Source organism: Acomys minous (genome assembly GCF_964271855.1).
Source record: "Acomys minous genome assembly, chromosome: 3".
In the NCBI taxonomy this organism is placed as follows: domain Eukaryota; kingdom Metazoa; phylum Chordata; class Mammalia; order Rodentia; family Muridae; genus Acomys; species Acomys minous.
The window spans coordinates 7,396,692-7,418,042 of record NC_140485.1 but is presented as its reverse complement, the minus strand read 5'-3'; the positions used below and the strand labels follow the sequence as shown (position 1 = coordinate 7,418,042).

General features: G+C 39.0%; 1 protein-coding gene across 4 annotated transcripts in view; it reads left to right on the top strand.

Annotated features, from left to right (window-relative positions):
• MACROD2 (mono-ADP ribosylhydrolase 2) overlaps positions 1–21,351 on the top strand; it is a 1,913,815-nt gene that overhangs the window by 1,804,028 nt on the left and 88,436 nt on the right. For 2 of the 4 annotated variants that reach the window (XM_084774709.1, XM_084774707.1), the window contains exon 14: positions 17,067–17,144. In XM_084774709.1, the coding sequence (XP_084630835.1) occupies positions 17,067–17,144 (78 nt within the window). Of the gene's footprint in view, positions 1–17,063; positions 17,145–21,351 lie in introns of all 4 variants that reach the window. The other 2 variants (XM_084774708.1, XM_084774706.1) reach the window with 1 other exon arrangement.

Genomic DNA, 21,351 nt, shown 5'->3' with positions numbered 1-21,351 from the left:
TCTTGACCTAGAATTTATCATTCTCAAAAAAAAGGAAGAAAGGAAGGAAGGAAGAAGAAAGAAAGAAAGAGTGTCTAGAAGCAGGAAACTCCTTATACCACTTCAGCTTTCTTACGCACCCATGGATGTTGTCCTTGGCAACCACATCCTTTCTTGGCTGTGAAACAGAATCAGTTACTCCTCTCCATGCCTGTCTGCATTCTAGACATATAAAAAGACAGATACATCTGTCAGCCTTGATTTTAGAGTAGTTAATTAGGGTTAGAAGATAACTCCAAGCTCCAGGCCCTGATTTTCTCTGACTTTCCTACCTTCTGCCTTCTGCTGGCCAGAACTTTGTTCCACACAGAAGTGCTCCTATATACTTGTCTGGAGACGTTGAATATGCAATGTTATTATGTAATACCAATGTTTACCTGGGTCAGTAGGAAGATCAACCTAAGGGTTTGGGCTGGAGTTATCACTTCATTCCTAAGTCTTCTCAACCACCTGTGTCCATGGTAGAATCCCCTTCAGGAGTCTCCTCAAGTGCAGCTCCCAAGGCAGAGCCAGCCGAAACCACCAGACTCTTGCTTCAGTGCTGTTCTCTATACAGTGCCACATTAATTTATAAATAAATTCTTCCATTTACACTAAGGCCTTTCTATCCTCTCTGTAGAATATTTATAACTCAACAATTTCCCCTTTTCATCAAGCATGAAGAAATCCAGACATCTGCTTAAGGTCCATATGGTAACCATATGTCCCAAGTTTTTAGTGTGGTTCTAACTGCAAAGATTCTATCTTCTTATCAGACCACATAGCATGAGTTTGGAAAGGGAAAAAATAGCTTCCTCCTAAGCGTAGGGTACCATTCAGTGGGAAACTACATTTGAATGTTGTCACACAAACATTTTGCTAGTTTTGCAGGAGAAAATAAAAAAGGTAGTGTTTAAAAAATTATACTTGTTTTACTTTCGCTTAACCTCAAAATGTCTCCGCTGTCACATCATGCTATTGTGCTAGCTTCTACCTTTATTTTGAAGTCCTTCTGCAGGAATGAAATTATTGTGCCCAAGCTGTTTTAAAAACAGATATTGGAAAGATTGAAGAATAGCAAGAATCAAAACTAGGGACAGTCAAATTCCCTCCAAACAGCATCTTCCTCAGTCCTTTCAGTAACTCTTTAAAGGAGAATATGGACTGGTTAATGTCAGCTGCCACAATGCAAAACCAGAAAATAATTATTTTCTCATGCAAGTAAAATCCATAAAGACAGGACACGTTCCAGGCATCCATTCAGAGATTCAAATTAGTTGGGGCTCCTGATTTTTAACCAATGATCTCCAAAGTTATCTTGAGTCTTGACAGGCACCCATTCAGCAATGGAAAAGGAAGGTTTTGTAGGCAGGCTTGGCAGTAGGGCATGTCATATCTAAACCTTTCCCATCAGCCAGGAACCAGCCATGAGAGACATATGAACCATGTAAGTGCAGTGAGAGTTTCTGAGTGTCCAAGTGCTTCCTCCCTGTGGGGCTAGGAGATGGGGCATGGGTTTGTTGCACACCTGTCAGATATGGTTCAGAAATGGATGGTGTAGTCTTTGTTGTAATATAAATGAGGCAGCCAGTGCTTGGGTGGGGTGGCAGGCCCAGAACTGCATTTCACATGAAGTCTAAAGAATACATTGAGAAGAGATTAGGGTGAGAAAAAAAATTAAAAAGTCAGTTTTGTTTCAGGGGAAATTTCCTTTTCTTATAGATATTTACCAGCCACAAATTAAGAAACAGATACACACACTCTTTCTTCTTCCTTTCTCTCTCTCCTCTTACATACACACACACACACACACACACACACACACACACAGAGAGAGAGAGAGAGAGAGAGAGAGAGAGAGAGAGAGAGAGATACACAGACACACAGACACACAGACACACACACACACACACACACACACACACACACACACACACACACACACACACACACAGGCCTTCCTGAATGTCAACTGATCCAGGAAGGAAAGAAAAAGGAAAGCACATACGTCCTTCCCATTTTTCAATTGCTGTTTTCAAGGAACTTGGAGTATTTTCAGTTACCTGCTCTATTTTAAAGTCAGCGGTTCCCATCAGTAAACAATCATATGTGTAGATTTTTGCCTGCTCTGGGTTTTATAGCCAAACTCACTCTACCATTTTAGTGTGGTTTTGTTATTCGCATTAATTTCTTGTTCTAAAATTATACTCAAATCACACCCTCACTGTGCTACATGTGACAAAGCCATACTTCATGTAAACTAATAAATACAGTTTGGACAGAACAGAAGCTATACAGAGCCCAGGAGCATGGTATCCACTCAGTGTGGGATGTATTTGGTTGTATGTTGTCATGAGTTTCACATACTAACATGTTCAACAGACAGCTATTTCCAGCAAGTCTAAGGAAAGTACATAGATTTGAGCCCTACTTAAAGCAGCTGGCTTTATATAGGTCAAAGCTCATGGTGACCTTTTGTCTTATTTCAAATAAAATGTGGCAGCACCTAAGGGCCAGTCATACTGCAGTCAGTAGGGAAGCTACAACATGCTCCTGTAGCGCCCGCATTCTTCCCTCGAAGAAACTGTGACAGCTAAATGACCATGGTGACGAGTGTCCAGGCCAGTGTTCCCATGTGATGGACATATTACCCAGAGAATTGAAAAGGAGGACTTATACAGATTTTCAAATGTAGCAAGGAGATTTCATTAAAAAGTAACCAAACAGCACAGATCAGAGAGGGCTACACTGGGAGAGAAGAGCAGGCCACACGAGGGAGAAAGAGCTCACCAGCCCTGGTCACTGCCTGGGCTTTTTTCTATTTTGATTGATAGATTACATCATATTTTCATTTCCAGCTGTACATATGCCTACACCTGGTTTTAATCATATGTATGCCTTTAAGCACAGGCATAAGAGGCTTCTCCCTAAAAGCTCAAATGACTCTTTGCCCTACTGTATAGGTACCCCAAACCAGACTTGAACTTCTGATTTTTATGTCTGGGTACATTAGGGGTATATTTGAATAGAAACTGTGTAAATCTGATTGCTGTTAGAGACAATGAAACTTACACTGTTATTTAGACAACAGTGTGTTCATAGCAGGTAGAGGCTCTGGATGCTGGGTGCATTGCTCAAGAGCGGTGTGTGAGTGTGTGTGTGTGTGTGTGTGTGTGTGTGAGAGAGAGAGAGAGAGAGAGAGAGAGAGAGAGAGAGAGAGAGAGAGAGAGAGAGAGAGAGAGGTTGAAGAGGCAAAGAAGATAAGATAAGATTTTGGGTGCATTGTTCAAAGAGGGGAGTATGTACAGCCCATGCCAGTGCTTGCCTGCCCCGCTAGCTACGCCTTGAAAGGGGTAGCATGGCACTGAGACAGTTGTCAGGTCTGCACTCCCCTCTGTCGCTCTCACATCTCCTCTTGCTCATTCATACCACAGCCTTCACCAGTGTGTTTCACATGTGCCCCATTTCCACTACACCCGCATCGCGTTATAACCCTCACTGCTCTTTTTATGGATATGTTGTCCTTTTTGAAACCTTCCCCAAATATCACTATGAATTTGTAGGTCTTATTTTTTTGTTGTTGTTGTTGTTTGGTTTGGTTTCTGTTTTCTTGGGTGCTTCCTTGCTTTTGAAATAAAGCCTCGTGTAGCTCAGGCTGGTCTGGAACCCACTATGCAACCGTGGATGGCCTTGAATTTCTTATCTACCAACTGAGACACATCCCCATCCCCTGTTTCATGGTTTGGGGGTGTGTGGAAGGAGCAATTTGCATTGCTGAGAATAAGCAATGTGTGTTAAGTAGCTGTTAGACAGTTGTTCCTCTATCCTCCAGCATCACAATAATTTAAGTTTCATCGGGAGAAAGATAGTATCTATGTTGGCTCTTTATTGATGCTTGGTGGTTAGTACCCAGTGTGGCCTACACAAAGCTACCAACTAAAAGTTGGTGTGTGTTACAGCCACCAACAGATTTTTATTTGGCCTTAACTGCTAGTAAGATGCAATGTAATTAAAACGTACAGTTCTTGCCCTTCAAGGACTTTATAGTCTAAATGGAAATACGGAGGAGCACGTGAGAAATGCCAGATAACAACACTATCACCAGCTAGTAATTATGTAGCCCTCACTGTCAACCAGTTTCCAGTCTGAAAATGTTACCTGTGTCGCTCTTTTCATTCTCATCTCTCATCTAACTACAATTCCCATCCCAACTTAAAATAAGTTAAACAAGCCCTGGAGCAAGAGTGTAGTTGGTCTGGGGGGACACAGCTAGGATATAAACTGGGTAAGACCAACCACAGCACAGGATGCGCTGAGGATGGAACATACTGAAACCTACAGAGAGAGATTGAGGAGAATTTCTGCTCAGGTTAACTCTAATGTGAGTAGAAAAACAAAAAAAATGAGCCATGAGCTAGAATCTGAAAGATACATGCAGAATCTATTCCATCTGCAAGAAGAACATTTATGAACAGATGAAAGTAGGACACCAAAGACCTATTTTAGGTACAATAGAAAAGAGGTACAATGGATACACTTTCTTGACCTAAATGACAGATCCATCATCCAGTCAGTTATCAGATGTTGAGCAAAGCACCATGACTATGGAGAACCAAGAATACCAGACTAGGATATTTGGGTCAAGTGCACACAAAGCAAACTTTTTCTGCCACTAGATAATATTTGTTTATAAATAATAGTTCAATGTGCTCGGGGGGTGAAGGGGGGACTCCGATTGTACCTAAGTAGACACATCTTCAAGCCATTCCTGAAACTATTTGGAGGAGCTGCTCTATAAGTAAACGTTCTAGTTTCTTAGAGATGATTGTTGGCTGAGCTACAGTTTCCCATCCCTTGCACTCTGTCTAGTTATGCTTGACCCCTCCTTATTCTCTGCTTGGCTGTGTTCTTTCATTGTTCTCGACATTGGATTAGTCCCAAGCAATGTGTTTCTTTCGTTGTCCCGAGTTGACTCCAGTGGAATCTTCCAATGATATCTTCACCTTAAAACTCTTCAAATAAGAAATTATTGTCCTGGAAACTAAGAGAAGGCAAGGCGAAAACTTTGGGGAAAATAAATTTATCATCTCTCGCTCCCATCCCCAATACTGTGGTCATCAGCTTCATGAACTAGCACAGTTAGCCCAAACCCCAAGACATTCCTTTAACAACAAGACCTTAAACCCAACCCTAGAAGTTTTGCTGCTTCTATTTACAATATAGTGCTTTAGCAGAAAAAAATTAAATTAAGAGACAGTCATAAATATGTTTGAGAAGTATTCAGTCCTTATGCAGTAGACTCTTAGGATAGAGTTCTCATTTTTCCATCAGTATTAGAATATTAGATGCTGATGGTTCATAAGATAACATTACCTTTTGGAGAAATGGATTGGTGTATTGCTCAACTCAAAATGTTCCCAATGTTCCGCTGATGGACCGTGGTGTGCTACTGCAATTACTTTTTAAAATACTGAAATGCCCACATCATTCTTAACAGGAAATGATATAACTCCTCTTCTTGCAGACTCTTCCTACCTTTTTATCCTCCCAGGATTTTTTTTGTCCATAAATAACTGCATTATTTTCTTCCCCTTCATTTGCTCTCTCAAAGCACTCCCATGTATGCCCTGGCTCCCTTTTGGAATCACAGCCTCTTTTTCTTTCATGGTTATTGTTACATTTATAGACATGATCAGTTCAGTCCTTTTAGTGTTATTTATGTGTATGATTTGCGGGCTGACCACATATTTGATAATCAGCTATGGGCCTCAACCCTGGAACTCTGCATCCCTTGGTTGCCTGCAGTTCTTTGCTGTGGATGGAGCCGTGCGAGATTTCTGCCTTCCATGTCAGCATGTCTATTGCTGTTGCAGTTATTTGGGTCTAATTGACCAGCCATATTGTTGAAGCATCATGTGTGACTCTTCTCTTCCATTTTTTAGGAGACACAATTTCAAGCAGCTTTCCTGGTCCTCTGGCCCTCACAATCTTCCTACTGTCTCTTCCATAATGTTCCCTGAGCTTTAGGAGGCAAGAGTTGTGTTGTCAATGTATCAATTAGGGCTTAGAACGCTATTATCACTTCTTGCCTATATTTTGAACTGTTGTGGTTTTCTGAAATGGTTTCTTTTTATAACCAAGAGAAGCTTCTTTGGGGGTGGGTAGTGTGAGAGCTATAATTATCTACGAGTATAAGAATAGGTATTTAGAATGCATATAGGAGTAATGCTGTTTGGTGAAGTGATGGTAGTAGATTCTCCTCTAAGACCTCACTAGCCCTGCGTGGTAGGCTAGATGACCATTATCAGACATGAGTTTCCTTCTGTTGAGCAGGCTGTAAGTCCCAGTAGAGAGCTGTTGGTTACCACCAAGCTATGAATACCACTACTTTACCCTTAGGGCTATTTTTTCCCACCATGTTAATATGTTTGATGTGACTGTAAGACTCCCTGACAAGTGCAATAGATAAGTCCATTTTTTCCCTCTATTTTTGTTGCTTGAGAATTTCATCCATGCATAGAATGTGTGTTGATCAAATCTACCCTCATCCCCAATCCCATCGTTCCCACCCACCCCCAAATTTCATGTGTTTTGTTTTTTAAAAACCTAGTGTCATCTTTCTGTCTGTGGATTTAGGAGTATGCACTGGAACCACATTCCTGAAGAAAAATGACTCTTCCTCCTCAAGTAGTTTTCAATTGTCAATATCTCCTTAACTAGGAAGGGCACTTTGTGACTTCCTCCTGACTATCCCATTCTTGGATTTTGTCCAGCTTGATTTTATGTAAGTTTAGTGCATGCTTCACCATACTGTGTGGTCATACGTGGAGCTTCTCTTGTTTCTGAAAAACGTTGATATTTCTAGTCATCTACCACTGCAGGCTCTTAGAATCTTTCTGCCTCCTTTTCTGCAATGATCTTTGAGCCTTCAGAGAAAAGAGTGCTATATAGATGTCTCATTTAGAGCTAGGCACTCTGCAGTCTCTTGTTCTCTTCACATTGATTTCTCTGTTGTCATCTACTGGGGGGAAAAAGGAAGTTTATCTGATTAGGGCTGAGAGCTGCATTATTAGTGCGTGGGTATGATGATAAGACATTAGGGGTTTAATACTGCCTATTGACGGTATGATTGGCCTCTAGCCACAAATTTTTCCAACAATGGTGTCATATTATGGAAGAATCTTTAATGTAAACAGAAAGTATTGGTTACTACCAAAACATTCACGTCACTATTGTACCAATGGACATGTCTTCCTAGGCCAGTCACTGTTGTAGCTCATAGGATTCACATAAGGGTAAAACCGGTGATTACCTTTTTCCTCTGATAGCATTCACAGCACCTTCCATCACTATTAAAGCTAGCCAGTAGGAATTAAGTTTCTAGATCAGTATGAGTGCAGTTTCTCCACGACCTGTGACTAAGGTATTTAGGCTCTTCAGCAATAAGGGCTTACCATCAAGTGCAATCTAGAGGGTAACCAAGATCAGTGGCAACAGGCTAGAATATTTGGGGCTCTATAGGAACCCACTAACAACTCCTAAGAGGGGAAACCCATTCCTGGGCTTTTTATTTGATAGTTTATGGTGTCTTGGGGTGGGGGTATTATCCCTTATTACAGGGTGACTCTACAAAAAACCTCTTCTTATATATGTATAAAAGTTAGGGAGTGTCCCCAGTAGTAGGCTTCCAGTTGCCCTTATCAAGATCTTTAGTGCTAGTACTCCCTCCCCATACTCCCCCTTCTACCCCACCCCAGAATCCAGTGCTGTAAAGAGTGGCTACATGTTCTTTAAGCCAGTAGGTCTGTGAAACAGGAAGCAGAGTGGCACAGCCAGCCACTGGATTAAGAATACAACTATAACCTCTAGAAATTGCGCTAGAGTTTACTTTAAAATTATCAGAAAATTCAAATAAGGTTATTTTGGAAATAGAAAATAGCACATTTTAGAGTTAATCCTTAGTATGTTTTTCAGGGGCCTTGAAAAATAACATTTTATAGTATTCTTTTTCCCTAGTGCTGGGCATTGAACCCAAGACCTTGCACCTTGAAGGGCAGGCATTCTATCACTAAACGATGTCTCTGACCGCCAGTGTTTGATATGCTCTTCTCAGTTTATTTGGGCAGTATTAATCCCATCACAAAAATGCCTCTATTTCCCCATTTCCTACAACACTAAGTATCACCTTATTGTTTTCTACAACTAGACTCATACTTGAAAATAAAGTTCAGTGGATTTGTTTTATTCTACATGACCAGCCTGCTGTACTCTTTAACTTTCTATCAGTTTTTGGTCTGATACAAGTTTCCTGCATGATGTCTATTTTGAAATAAACATAAAAGAGGAATTTTAAAAGATGGACCTAAAAGAATGCCAAACTTCTTTAAATGATATTTGTAAAAAAGCACTTTAGAATAATTTAAAGTGCCTATATATGTGCACTTAGATTATAAATGTAAATTTAGGTAATGCACTTACAAGATTCACATATTCAAGTTATGTAAGAGTGATGCATGGGGTTGATCAGAGAATTGAGGAGTAAAGATGCTACCTCATTATCTCATTGCCTTACATCATCCACAACGCAGGAGCTCGTGACACAGTTCCCCCAAGAGACTGGTTACATGCCAACTGTCCATTCAGAAGCTAATCAACTCCTAAAAAGCCAAGATCATTCCTCCCCTGTCATTGGATTCTTTCACGTCAAGAGACCTAAAAGGCTGTGGTCCAAACTGTAGATATCTTTCCAGAATCTTCCATCATTATCAGTAGCCCAATTGTCAAGATAAGATGGTAGTACAGCATAAGGCCATTCCTCCCCCATTTTCCCTGATTAGGGGGAAGGCACTGTTCTCTCAGTTACCTAATTAAAGTCACCGTGATACCACAGAACAGTTCAGTCAAGAAAAGAAAAGAAAAGTTTTGACACCAAGTCTTAGGGGAAATGTTGGTGCTTATCTTGGCTGTCTTGTTGAGTTCCCACAAAAAATGAGTCATAAGATATACATTGCATACTTGCTGGTGGTACAGAAGCACAGAAGAGACATGAAGAAATGGAACCGAGGAAATTGCCAATGGACTGTATCAACAAGCAGGGTACAGCTAAGGAGATGTGAGGCAGTTGTTTCTCTGAGAACAGCATGAGATAGAGTTACAAGTTAGTAAGAGAAAAGGTTTTTTTTTTTTCAATATTTTCAGCAGTTTCAGTCCCTGGTCAGTTGGCACTGGCTTTTGAACCATTGGTGAGGCAGTCCATCATTTTGGGAGTATGTGGCAGAGGAAGGCTGTTGACTGGTTTGAAAAATGAGATATTGTCTCATAATTCTCTTTAAGAAATATACTCCCATTGACCTGAAACCTCCCTCCCTAGAAGGTCCCAGGATTTATCAATAATGTCATGATGGGGACCAAGCCTTTACATATGGGCCTATGGAGGACATTCTCAATTTGAGCTGGAGCATGCATCTATTTTGTAAAATGATTAAGGCAAGAAAATCATATCTATATTACTTCTGATACTATTTTTATTGTTTTTCAATACTTTTAAAATCTATCCATTTAGTGGTTTTAAAAAATAGTTGATTACCTTATCTGAGAATAGTATGTCTGCCTATTCATGTAACTCAGTGTCAAAGCATTAGGGGAAAGAAATTGCAATGTGTTAAATATGTGAAAACTTACTTTTCTTGCCATTCTTCCTAGTCATAACAATTACTTGTGTAGCATTTACATTTTATTAGGTGCTATAAGAAATCTAGAGATAATTAAAGTATTTGAGATGACATGCATATATTATATATCTACAGGTTGACAGTATATGTATTATAAGTATATATATATTTGTATATACATTTGTATATATACATACATACAATCAATTTGTTGATTTTGGTATTTGAGGGCATCTGGGAAGGAAAAGATCCTCTGCAGATATCAAAGAACTATAGTAAAGAACATGCTGTTGTTAACCACAACTGCCATGTCAGACAATAAGGCTCTTAATATCAATATGCTACTTCACAGAATCCCAACTCTATTCATACTGAGCGCCTTAGCTATAGCTCTTGCCTGAGGCTTGCTCAGATTTGCTTTTTAATAATGTCACGAAGGCCTGCAGTGTGACACCTTGCAAGGTGGAGAAAGTTAAGGTCAGAAAAAGGAGGTCAAGGATGCTGAAACAACCACATCACAAGACAACCAAAAATAAGAGCAGATTTTCCTTTGTTTACATTGCCAAAGGGGAAAAATTAACTTGATGGAAAAGGTAATTAAGCATTTCTTTCCCACCGTGGTCCATCTCAACTTTGTATCCAGCTGTTCTGTTCTACATTGTGATGGTTATAAGCCCAGATGCTCGGTTAGGGAAGGAGACTACAGCCATGCCACAGTGCATGCTACTGTTAACCCTTGTTTTAATAGTAATCAAGGTAGATGAGGGCAACAATAGAGTGTTCACAGAGAGATGTTGTCTGAGCAATGATATTTTGATTTAACCCATAGAATAGCATTGTAAAGTAACTAAAAATGATTATGTAAGTCAACACTCTCCATCTCTAAGTGCAGCAACTGGTGTTTTGTAAGCTGGATGAATTTCCATAGAGTAATAAAACTTACAGGTTTAAGTCTAAAATCACAGCCTTCTGTTAGTATTTATCCATCATAATGATTGATTTTTCTAACTTGTTTAAATTTCAATAACAACCTACAGAAAGATTTCTGTTCCAATGAAGGCATGCTCAAGCTATTTTTAAATAAGTTTCCTGGTATTTATAGTGCATTTTCTCATGAGTTAGTTGGGTATGGTAGTAGTTTCCTAACATAACTCAAAGGCTATTAGAGCCTGAATTCCAAATCTCTAGGAGTTATTGGCCACCTTTTAATAGGAGTTAACGAGAGCATAATGAAGACAAATGACCAGCCATAGCTCATCTGGGCCTCCTGATACTCAGAGCCATGTCCTATTTGAGGATCTGTATGTGTTTTGGGTAAATATAGTTCATTCTTGTGTATCGAGCCTCACTGGGACCAGCCACTGCCAGCTCACCCAGAGTCGGATGCTGGAGGAATGGATGGCTGTGTGTATCCTTCCTACATACATAAGTAGCTGTCTCTGCATGCATGAGAACACAGTCTAATTCACTATGGACAGGCACCCTGTTCAAATGGCGGGGGGGGGGCGCAAATTACCCTTTTCCTAGTTGCTTTTCAAAAGGAAATCCCAACGAACTGGCTAGACTAAATGCTTGACTTGGTCAAATCAATTCAATTTAGGGGTGGTGGGGAAATTAGCTGGTTGTTTCTGTTACTTTTCCATCAAGCTCTAGTTCTGGGTGGAGATTTATATGTTTCTTTGTTTTGGTTTTTGGGTTTTCGAGACAGGGTTTCTCTGGGTAGCCTTGGGTGTCCTGGACTCACTTTGTAGACCAGACTAGCCTCGAACTCACAGAGATCTGCTGCCTCTGCCTCCCAAGAGATGGGATTAAAGGTGTGCGCCACCACACCCAGCAATTTATACGTTTCATATGTCCAATATTTATTTTGTACAAACCTATTAAAGATGCTATGCCAGGATGATGACCTGCCATCAATTTAAAGGTAGTTCAGGGCTCTTAATCTTGCTAGAAGCAGTTGTAGACTTTGTGCCTTGCGAGTTTCTTCAGAGACAATTAATCATCTGCCATCTTATACTGAAGTTCTGAGAAGGGAAGTGTGCAGGAACCAAGGAACAGCTGCATACCACACACTGCTCCAGCGTCAGCACCCTGTAATACAGATGGACTGTCCAACATTTCCAAATCCCTTTGCATTCTTAGCCGTGGTTCACCACTGTGGCCATATTTATGCTGTTGTTTGTTTTCAAATGGCAATGACGTCAAAATAGCTTTTAGTGTGATACCTTGCAAGGTTATTTTGGCACAAAATGTTTCTGTTTTGGTTCTTTCCTCTCTCTCTCTCTCTCTCTCTCTCTCTCTCTCTCTCTCTCTCTCTCTCTCTCTTTCTTTCTTTCTTTCTTTTTCTCCCAACTGGATCATCTACTACAATTACTAGATACATCTCAGTTTTAAATTTCTTTAAAACACATAGTTCTGAAAGTCCTTTATAAAGCCACAGCCTCACAAACATTAAAACATGGGTGTTTGGGGTCACACACTTCTGGTGCCAGGCATCCCAGGAGGGTGCAACAGAAACTCTCTGCTTCCAAAAATGATGAATGTATGAGCATACCCACTCCCTTTAGTGGATCACTTTGTGGGTATTTTGGGTCTCTAGAGTAGATCCAGGGGCCTCCAGGTTAAGAATATTTATACAGAAAGGATGTCATGTTAAAAGCAAGTACTTGCATGAATTTATAGTTCAGAAAACTTTAGGAAAAATCAAAAGTAAAAAAAGTATAAAAATTCAGCATTTGTCATCACAGTTTTAACCCACCCAAGTTTATTCCACATAGAAATGTGCAATCATATTAAATTACTACTTCTTAAATTTCTTTTTTTATGGAATTTCTCATTTCACTTTAATGAATTTTAAATATTCTTTTAAATCTTTTTCAACTTTCTAAGTGAGATTTAAAAAAATTTATGAAAGTACTTTTTAAAATTCTTATTAATCTTAAAAGCACATCTCTATGTAGGCCTTTGGGTTAAATATTTGATTTAATATCTGCAGTTGAAAATTTTAAATATGGCATTGACTTTATAGATTTTGAAAGTCAGAATCTCTCTATAAATTTAATTCCTGTTTCTGCTGTTTATAAAACAAAAATAAAAATATTATTGACTGAATCTGAGAATTGGGTGATAACTGTTTTACATCTTTAGAATTCTCAAATAATTATTTTTATAATTAAGGGGAAAATGCAACTTCAGGGTACCAGAAGAGCTCAGTGTATACAAGCCCATTTTCCAAGGTGATTTGTGGGACTTGCCTAAGAATAATCAACCCTTTAGTTACTATATGCAATGCTTCCTGTCCTGTGTAGATTGCTAACATAGATGGTCACCAATAGAGTAGCTTCTAAACAAAACAAATACATTTCTAGTAGTTCTAGAGGTTGGAAAGTCTAAGACCAAGGTGTTGGCTGATTGCCTGTCTGTTGGTGTCTACTTTCTACTCCATAGATAGAGCCTTTGTTCTGCTATGTTGGAGGAGATGAAATGTGTCTCTCAGTTGACTTTGTAAAGGCACCCACTCTACAACCATGGCTCAACTTCCCAGGCCAGATCCTCTCCATCATACCATCACTGTATAGGTTAGGATTTTCTCATGTGAGTTTAGGAGTGGGGCTACAACCCTAAAACCACAACTAGATACATTTTCTCCCTTTCATTATAAAGAATAGTTCCACATACATATAAAAATGTCTTCCATTGTCCACCCAAGCAGAAAAGGTGCACTATCATTTAAAACCTGTAAGTATGACATAATACGGTCCATCATCAAAATCACATAGGCTCAAGCCCACTGTAGCTAGTTTATGTAGCTGGGAGTTCAAGCAGTGTTAATAGAATGACTTCTGTAGAAACAGTCTTCCATAGCTGGGTATTTGTGAATGCTGCCAAGGACTTAGAGTTCTGATATAGCTTTGTGAAGATAAATTTCACAACCAAGACAGAGTGCACTTAATAATTGCTCATATAGATCTGAAATTTCTATTAGCACATGAAACATGCATGTGTGTACATACATTGATATACTCAAATAACATATCTCTAAGTTGTATTTTCTCTCACATATTCCATGCCTAATATCAGAATATGCCTTAAGATTTTCAATGTACTATATTTATTCATTGAAATTAACAACTGGTTGTGCACTAGAGCCACTAAGATATACACTATAGATTATATAAGACTGTAGAGTTTGTAACCTCAGAAGTTGCTTCAGTAATTTTAAATCAACTCCCTACAGAAGTAAAAATTAAAGTAAAATATAATTACAAAGTATAAACATACATTGAAATTAGAATCTCACATATTTTTTAAAGTATCATAATATATCTTTATCTTGTCTTCAACCATAAAAATAATCCATAGCATCAAGGTTACACAAAAATAGGTTTGTTTTGACCCTCAAGCTATAGTTTTCTAACCCCTGACTTATAAGAAAATATAATATAGTTATAGTTTTGAGTAGTAACACATGCCTGTGACCCTAGTACCGAAAGGCTGAGGCAAGAGTGACAATTCAGACCCGTGTGGACTATAAAGCAAAAGCTTGCTTCAACAAAACAAAAAAAATAGACAGAAAGAAAGAAAGACAGAAAGAAAGAAAGAAAGAAAGGCAGAAGGAAGGAAGGAAGGAAGGAAGGAAAGAAGGAAGGAAGGAAGGAAGGAAGAAAAAGGGAAATAAGAGCATTCCTAGCACCACTTTTATAATTTCTTTTTGTCTTTGGTCCAGGGTGTTACTGTTCAGCCAAGGGTCGCCTGAACTCACTCACTCACTCACCCACTCATAGCTCCTTCTTACCTCACAGTGCAGAGTGCCTTAACCACCGTACTTGGCCCACATAGTCCTCCATGGACGCTGTGAACTGACCCATGTTAGACAGCAGAGTGAGGGTTCCTGGTAGAAGCAATAAGATGAGAAACGATTTGCTGTAGGAGATTCCCGCCCCCCCCCCCCCCCCGAGCCCTCATGAGTATACTGAAGGGACTAAGGACTGCCCTGGACACTAAGCACAGGAATATGCTGTAAGTGCATGTCAGCTAGCCAGTGTATTTGTTTGACAAGGACTGTAACACCAAAAGCACTCAGCAGTGCAGGGTTGTAGAGAGAATGAATGCCTCACAATGCAGGTCAGAAAGATGCTGACGAGATCCCCATGTCAGACTCCTGTCAACCTTCACCTTCATTTGGCTCCCATTCTCCCTTAAGAATGATTCACTCACTATTAAATGTAGTAAAAAAAAAATGAGAAGAAGAACACACACATATACAAGTCTGTGCTGCAGCTAGGCCAGGGCTACAAGAACTGGTATAGGCTAGTGGCTACGTTTTCAAATGCTTTTTCATTGACTTTATATAAATGATTCTATTACATGATTCTATTACAAGCTTATGAGCTTAAAACACATAATTATTTACAAGACATTTCTTAGCTTGGCGTGGAGGCACCCCTGTAATCTTAGTCCTCAGAAGGGAGAGGCAGGGAGATTACAGGTTCCAGCCTACAGTGGGTTCCACAGCAAAAACTGCACTAAAAATTACCAACTAGAAAATCAATAAACTAATAGACCCTTAGGGGTAATATTTGGTACAATATGTGATTACTGTTGTATATAAATTAATATACCTTAAATGTACATGAATCTCAGTCTTAAAATGTTAATTTTGGGAGAAAGAGTTGTCTGAAATTACTTACCAAGTTACAACATTTCCTATTAACTAGAAAACTAAAATATTTTCTAACACTGACACAAATGTTTTGGGTTTTTAACAACCATTATTTATTCTTGGTGTTAATGTGGGAAAACACATTTGAAGGGTTTCTTTTTAATCTTCTTTCTTCAGTCTTTTCTTCCATGGTAGCACGAACATTAAAAAGCATATTTTAATGGGAGTTCGTTTTACCATTTTGACGTACGAGAGATAACAGTTTGGGCAAATGTGTCTGTGCTCAACTTTGCTTCCAATTTTTGACTTTTAAACTTATTGTCAGGCTCAGAAAGAACTGGGAAGCCGTGCAGAGGATTAAGCCCTTGCCTTGGGGGAATTATTTGCAGTTAATTAAAGCTGCACACTCCGGTGTATGCTCGATTCACTGGTTATTAAAGCCGAATCATATGGTAACTACCCAGGTTCCTCACCTGCCTGTCAAATATTGCTTGTGGCAGGCTAAAGAAGCACGCTTCTTATAATAATCATAAAACATGATGTTTGAAGCTATCTTCCCATTTTGAGAAGGAGAGGAGGATGGGAGGAAGGGAGACACGGAAGGGAGGTAAACAAACAAACACAATTTTATTTTAGATTCTATCTGACTGCTCTCTCAGAACCTTAGAACACAAGTACAATGCACAAGCCCAGAGAAGAAGCAGTTCATAGGAATTAGGCCATAGGTTTTCTGCTCAGATGCATGTTGACAAGATCAGCTGGTGATATATAGGTATCATGAATTTTGTCTTTTGGGGCTATGTAAGAAAGGTATACCGGGGGGAGGGGGTGTCAGGGTGGGATGGGAGGAGAAGAGGAGGGGATAAGACTATAAAGTGATTAAATAAATCAGTTAATAGATAAAAAAAGAATTGTAAAATTCTTGTAAGCTTCACGAAGGCAGAGCAGACATCTGTTCCATGTTGGGTGCCCAAGCACCAAGCCTGATGACCTAAGTTCGATTCCTGAGACCTACGGAGTGCCAGAAGAGACACAATTACTACAAGTTGTCCATTTATCACTACATGCATGCCCTAGTGTTCTCCCTGTATGTTCATGTGCACACACACACACAGGTGAAACGTAATAAACAATATTTTTAAGTAGGCATGTATTGACTCCATATTTTAAAAGGCAACTTTGAGGGTGAGAATCACTTTGTATAGAACAGAAGTTCTGTATCCCCTCCTTGTCCTTGTCAACTACTTTGGGACCTTAGGTGACCTTCTTGCAATTAGATGTCCAAGATTTAATATCTGACTTTCCTGGGAACTTGGCACGCACATATGTTTGCCACTAGAATACTGGGAGCCCTGAACATTTAAAATTAGGCTGAAAACATTAAAATTATTAGGCGTTGTTTTGCTCCCCTCGTGCTCTTTCCCTTCCCCGCCTTTCTGAGACGTTCACTGGTGCATGAAGCCGGCTGTATTCATTCTTCTCCGTTGTCAAGATACCTCCATTACTTTTTCTGCTTTTGAAGCTCTGTGCATCTTTCTTAGGTAGTATTTCAAGGAACTAGTCTATTTCCTTGAGAATATTTAAGCGTCATCATGGTTACAGCTTGAAATAATAAAGTGCATTATCTCAAATGTAAATCCGTCTTGTTAGTAACAGAAGAAGCTCCTTTTCCCAGCTGAAAATGATGCTTAGAGGCTCTTTTTGTTTGTTAGCAGATTCTGCAAAGGATGACAATACTATAAAAGACAGTGAGCTGGCCAATCATTCTGTGTGTGACCAAGAACTTCCCAATGGTAAGCTGTGAGGCCTTGCTTCAGGTCTTTTTCCTACTGAAGAGTACTATATACTAAAAGTTAGATGTGAATTTGTCTAGAAGAGTGTAATTGCTATTTTCTTACACTGGAATCTTGGTGAAATATTGTTGCTGTCCATACTTGTCACTCATTATTTTCTGAGCCAGGTTAGTGTCATTTATGGTTTGTTTTTTTTGTTTTTGTTTTTTTTTTGTTTTGTTTTGTTTGTTTGTTTGTTTTTTTGGCACCTGCCTGGATTCTATAAGCAACAGTTTTGGAACCACTGAGATGAATACAATAAGAATGAGAATAAATGTGAGACATATGGAGAATAAGCCCATTAGACAATATCTCCATAGTTCTATCCTTGGAATACCAAGAAGAGTAAACAGAGCCTGCACAAATAAAGCAATCTGCAGAAAAATAATAGACAGAGAAAAAATGTTTTCCTAATGTAAGCCAGTCTCCATGCCCAGGATGTAAGAGTATACGTTATGTTTATATGCAAAAGTAATGAAAACTCAAATAAGAACAGACACCCCCATAGCCTCGTGAGATTTCTGCAGATTGGTGGCTAAGAAAGCCTTGTAAAGTATACAAAAAAGACAAAATCAGTACAAGCGATATCACCAGAATTGCACCGGCCTTAGTCTGCTTCCAGCCTCAACTGCCAGAAAAAAGCAGAATGGCTGAGCTGTGTAGAATCCCACCCATTTCTGCACCTCACAAAGCTGTTGTCAGGTAATAGATTTTTGGATATACAAAGATTTAGAAAATATGTCATCCAGGTCTGGTTTCTGAAGAAATGAACCAAAGGCTTTTTTACAATCTAGACAGAGCAGAGAAAACAAAATTCAGACTGAGGAAGGCACAGTGGGAAGGCTCTGTGTGACGAAGTGCAATTTAAATGTACGAAAATTGTCAAAATAATCACTTTCCGAATTATTATCAAAATAATTAACCAAGCATCTTTTTAACTTCAAAAGCACATATTGTTTAAAAGTGGCAAAAATGATTTCTACTCTTAACAATTAAAATAAAAATAACTTGGGTCATTTCTCTCCTTAATAGCAACTAGACAACCTAAACAAAAATATACATGTGCTGTATTAGTTGATATATTATGTTTCATGTAATCCTGTTGTTATTACATATGAGCTGCACATGTAATATAAATATAAACATATTATATAGATTATAGATGATAGATAGATAATACATAGATAGATGCAAAGCTCATATGTACACATGCACATATGAGTATAAGAAAGATGCTGTTTAAATTATGAAAGAGTTAAAAGAATAGAAAAAAATTGCCAAGCTAGATACAGGAGAAAGTCACTCTATAGATAGTGAGTCCAAAGGTAAAACTGCCTTTGTCTTAGGTAATTTATAGTTTCAGCAATGAATGTCTGAAGTCATGTTCTTGAAGAGACAGAGGGCCTCTTACAGCCCTTTAAGTACTGTGAGTAGAAAGCCCAAAAAATACATACATTACAGAACAGTGCGCCGGCAAGGGTCTGCTTTATGAAACTACCTGCATCTTTAAGGTAAATTAATATAGGCCCAACGTCCAGGTCTCCCAAGCACCTGAGAAAACCACACATGAGACTGTAACTAGAGGAAAGAAAGGCCCTTATCCACAGCAAACAATTTTTATAAATAATTTCTGAAATACAATATCTAGTATACACATGCAAAAAAATCAACCAAACAGGTAAAAGGAAGCCAGGTAACCAAGACTCATAAATGAGAGAAGTCAGTCTATATAAGCTAAAAAATATTGCTGATAAATACAAAGTATAAGATAGTGACATTGAGGGCTGGAGAGATGGCTCGGTGATTAAGAGCACTGGCAACTATTCCCGAGGGACCAAGGTCCAATTCCCAGGACCCACATGGCTGCTCACAACTGCTTTCAAGGGATCTGACATCCTCATACAGACGTGCACACAAGGCAAAACTCCAATGCACATAAAATAAAAATAAATAAAATATTGAAAAAATAGTGACACTGGATAATCATAAAATAATAAAGACAAGATTAGAAGTTTTGTCTGAGAATGATTATTGAAAACAAAAATAATAAAGTAAGACAAGACAGAAGTAAAACATGTGCCAACTCATGTTAACTCAGTGAACATATTTGTGGTCTGAGAGTATACTGGGGACACATGAAAGATAGTTTGTTAACCATAAGCTAGATATAAGAAATATATCCAAATTAAAAATAGTAAAGAGAAAATAAGATGACAAACAATAAAGCATGGGGAAGTAATTTATTTTTTAGTACCAAAGTATATCATAAAGTGAATTAGAGTATAAATTGATCCTCATAAATACTTGAAGGAATTGTGTGAGAAACTTTCTGTATCAATAAAAGACATTGGGCAAAATTTCATCTGAAGTTTTGAACTCCAAACAGAAGAAATGAAAAGTGCTTCCGTGGTTAGGCCCATCACAGTGAAACTGCTGAAATGGCTAAATTTCCTTCAAATGGTATGCACTCCAAGTGGAATAAACAGAAACGCATCTGCGGTAAGTCCAATCACAGCAGAGCACCTCCGATAGCCTCATGCAATTTCTGAAGATTTGCTGCGATCCAAAGATAAAAAAGAGCATCTACAAAGCATTCATCAAGCAAGTGCTTTGCTGCTAGATGACTTCTCCATAGATACCAATGGAAACACAACAGCATATAGCCAGCCAAGAACTGGAAAGCCCGTAGGAAAAATGTGTTTCAAGAATACAAACTAATTAAGGCTATTTTACAGGGGGTAAAAAGAGATTCTGTAGATTCCCAGATGCTCCACAGGGGTAGACAATACTGACTCCAGGTAGAAAGCCAAAACGTATGAAAAACTTCAGAGGAAGGTAAATTAATGTAAGTTTTGCTTATTCTCTTGGGAGACAGGAGCAATGTCTCCTTCAGCTAGCTTTCCTCCTGATGTCATTGAGAGTAAAAGTGCTAATGAATGTTTGGATTTCATAGGTCTCAGTGACCCTGGAAAGTGAGGAAATAAAGTGAGCTCTGTTTAAGATGACGGCCTGGAAGGTTTCTAGGCCACGGCCCAGAGGAATAGCACTCAAGCAGAGGTGCAGTGGCCTCTGTGCATAGTGGACACAGAGCTGAGGATCATGGAAGCTAAAGTGTATAGAGTTGTAGTCAGAGCCGTGGAAGGAGAGCGCTCCTGCAGACTGAGGCCAGCTGGACCATGTGTCAGGGACAATTGCCCAAGCTCAGATAAAAGATGCTAAAGGATTTAATGGTATGGAATGACCTTCAATGATAGGGATGGAGTTATTCACTGGGAGGGAGCATACCAGGGCTTCTAGACAGAATAGTTATAAAAATATGTAGCTTTGAGTCAGGTATGGTGGGGCACACCTGTAACCCCAGCACTCAGGGAAGAAGAGGCAGACAGATCTCTGTGAGTTTGAGTCCAGCTTAGTCTACAAAGTGAGTCCAAGATAGCCAAAGCTACACAGAGAAACCCTGTCTTGAAAAACTAAAAGAAAAAAAATTTAAAGTAGCCTTTAAGTGTATTCGGTTGGATTTTGTCTTTGCTTTCCTATAAGCCCGCTGCACTTTCTAACAGTGGTTAAATGAAGAGGGGACACAGAGGAATGAATTGTTTATTTTGGTTTTTGTTCAGGTGGTATTCATAGCTTAAATTATCCTAGAACACTCAGTGTGGTCCAAACTGGCCTCAAATTTATGGCAATCCTTCTCTCTCGGCCTTCCAGGGATGGCATGAAGTATTAGTGGTGGGCTACCACACAAAGGTTATGGCCGAGTGCCCAAGATTGGCACATAAGGCTAACTTTGAAAGAGGTAACACCCAAATTAAAATTTCTATGTTATGTTTCTAAGAGTATAAATAACCTTGAAGAATAATCTTGAAAATTCATATTAATTGTGAATGTATGTACCTATAATCCTATAACTGAGGCTGAGACCTAAATGTTACAGTTCAATCCCGCCTGGAACAAGCCTCTATCGCCAAAGGCTCACACAAGCAAAATTACCCAATAATCAAAAATAGAATGAAGTCACAAGAAAATTAAAAGAAGGCATCTGACTTTCTTAATTTCCCCCAAACTCATTTCTGAACATGAAAGTATATTCAATAATTCATATAATATCAAATGCAAGCAACATTGTAATGAGTGCACACTGTGCCAAACAAGGAAGCAAACACAAACA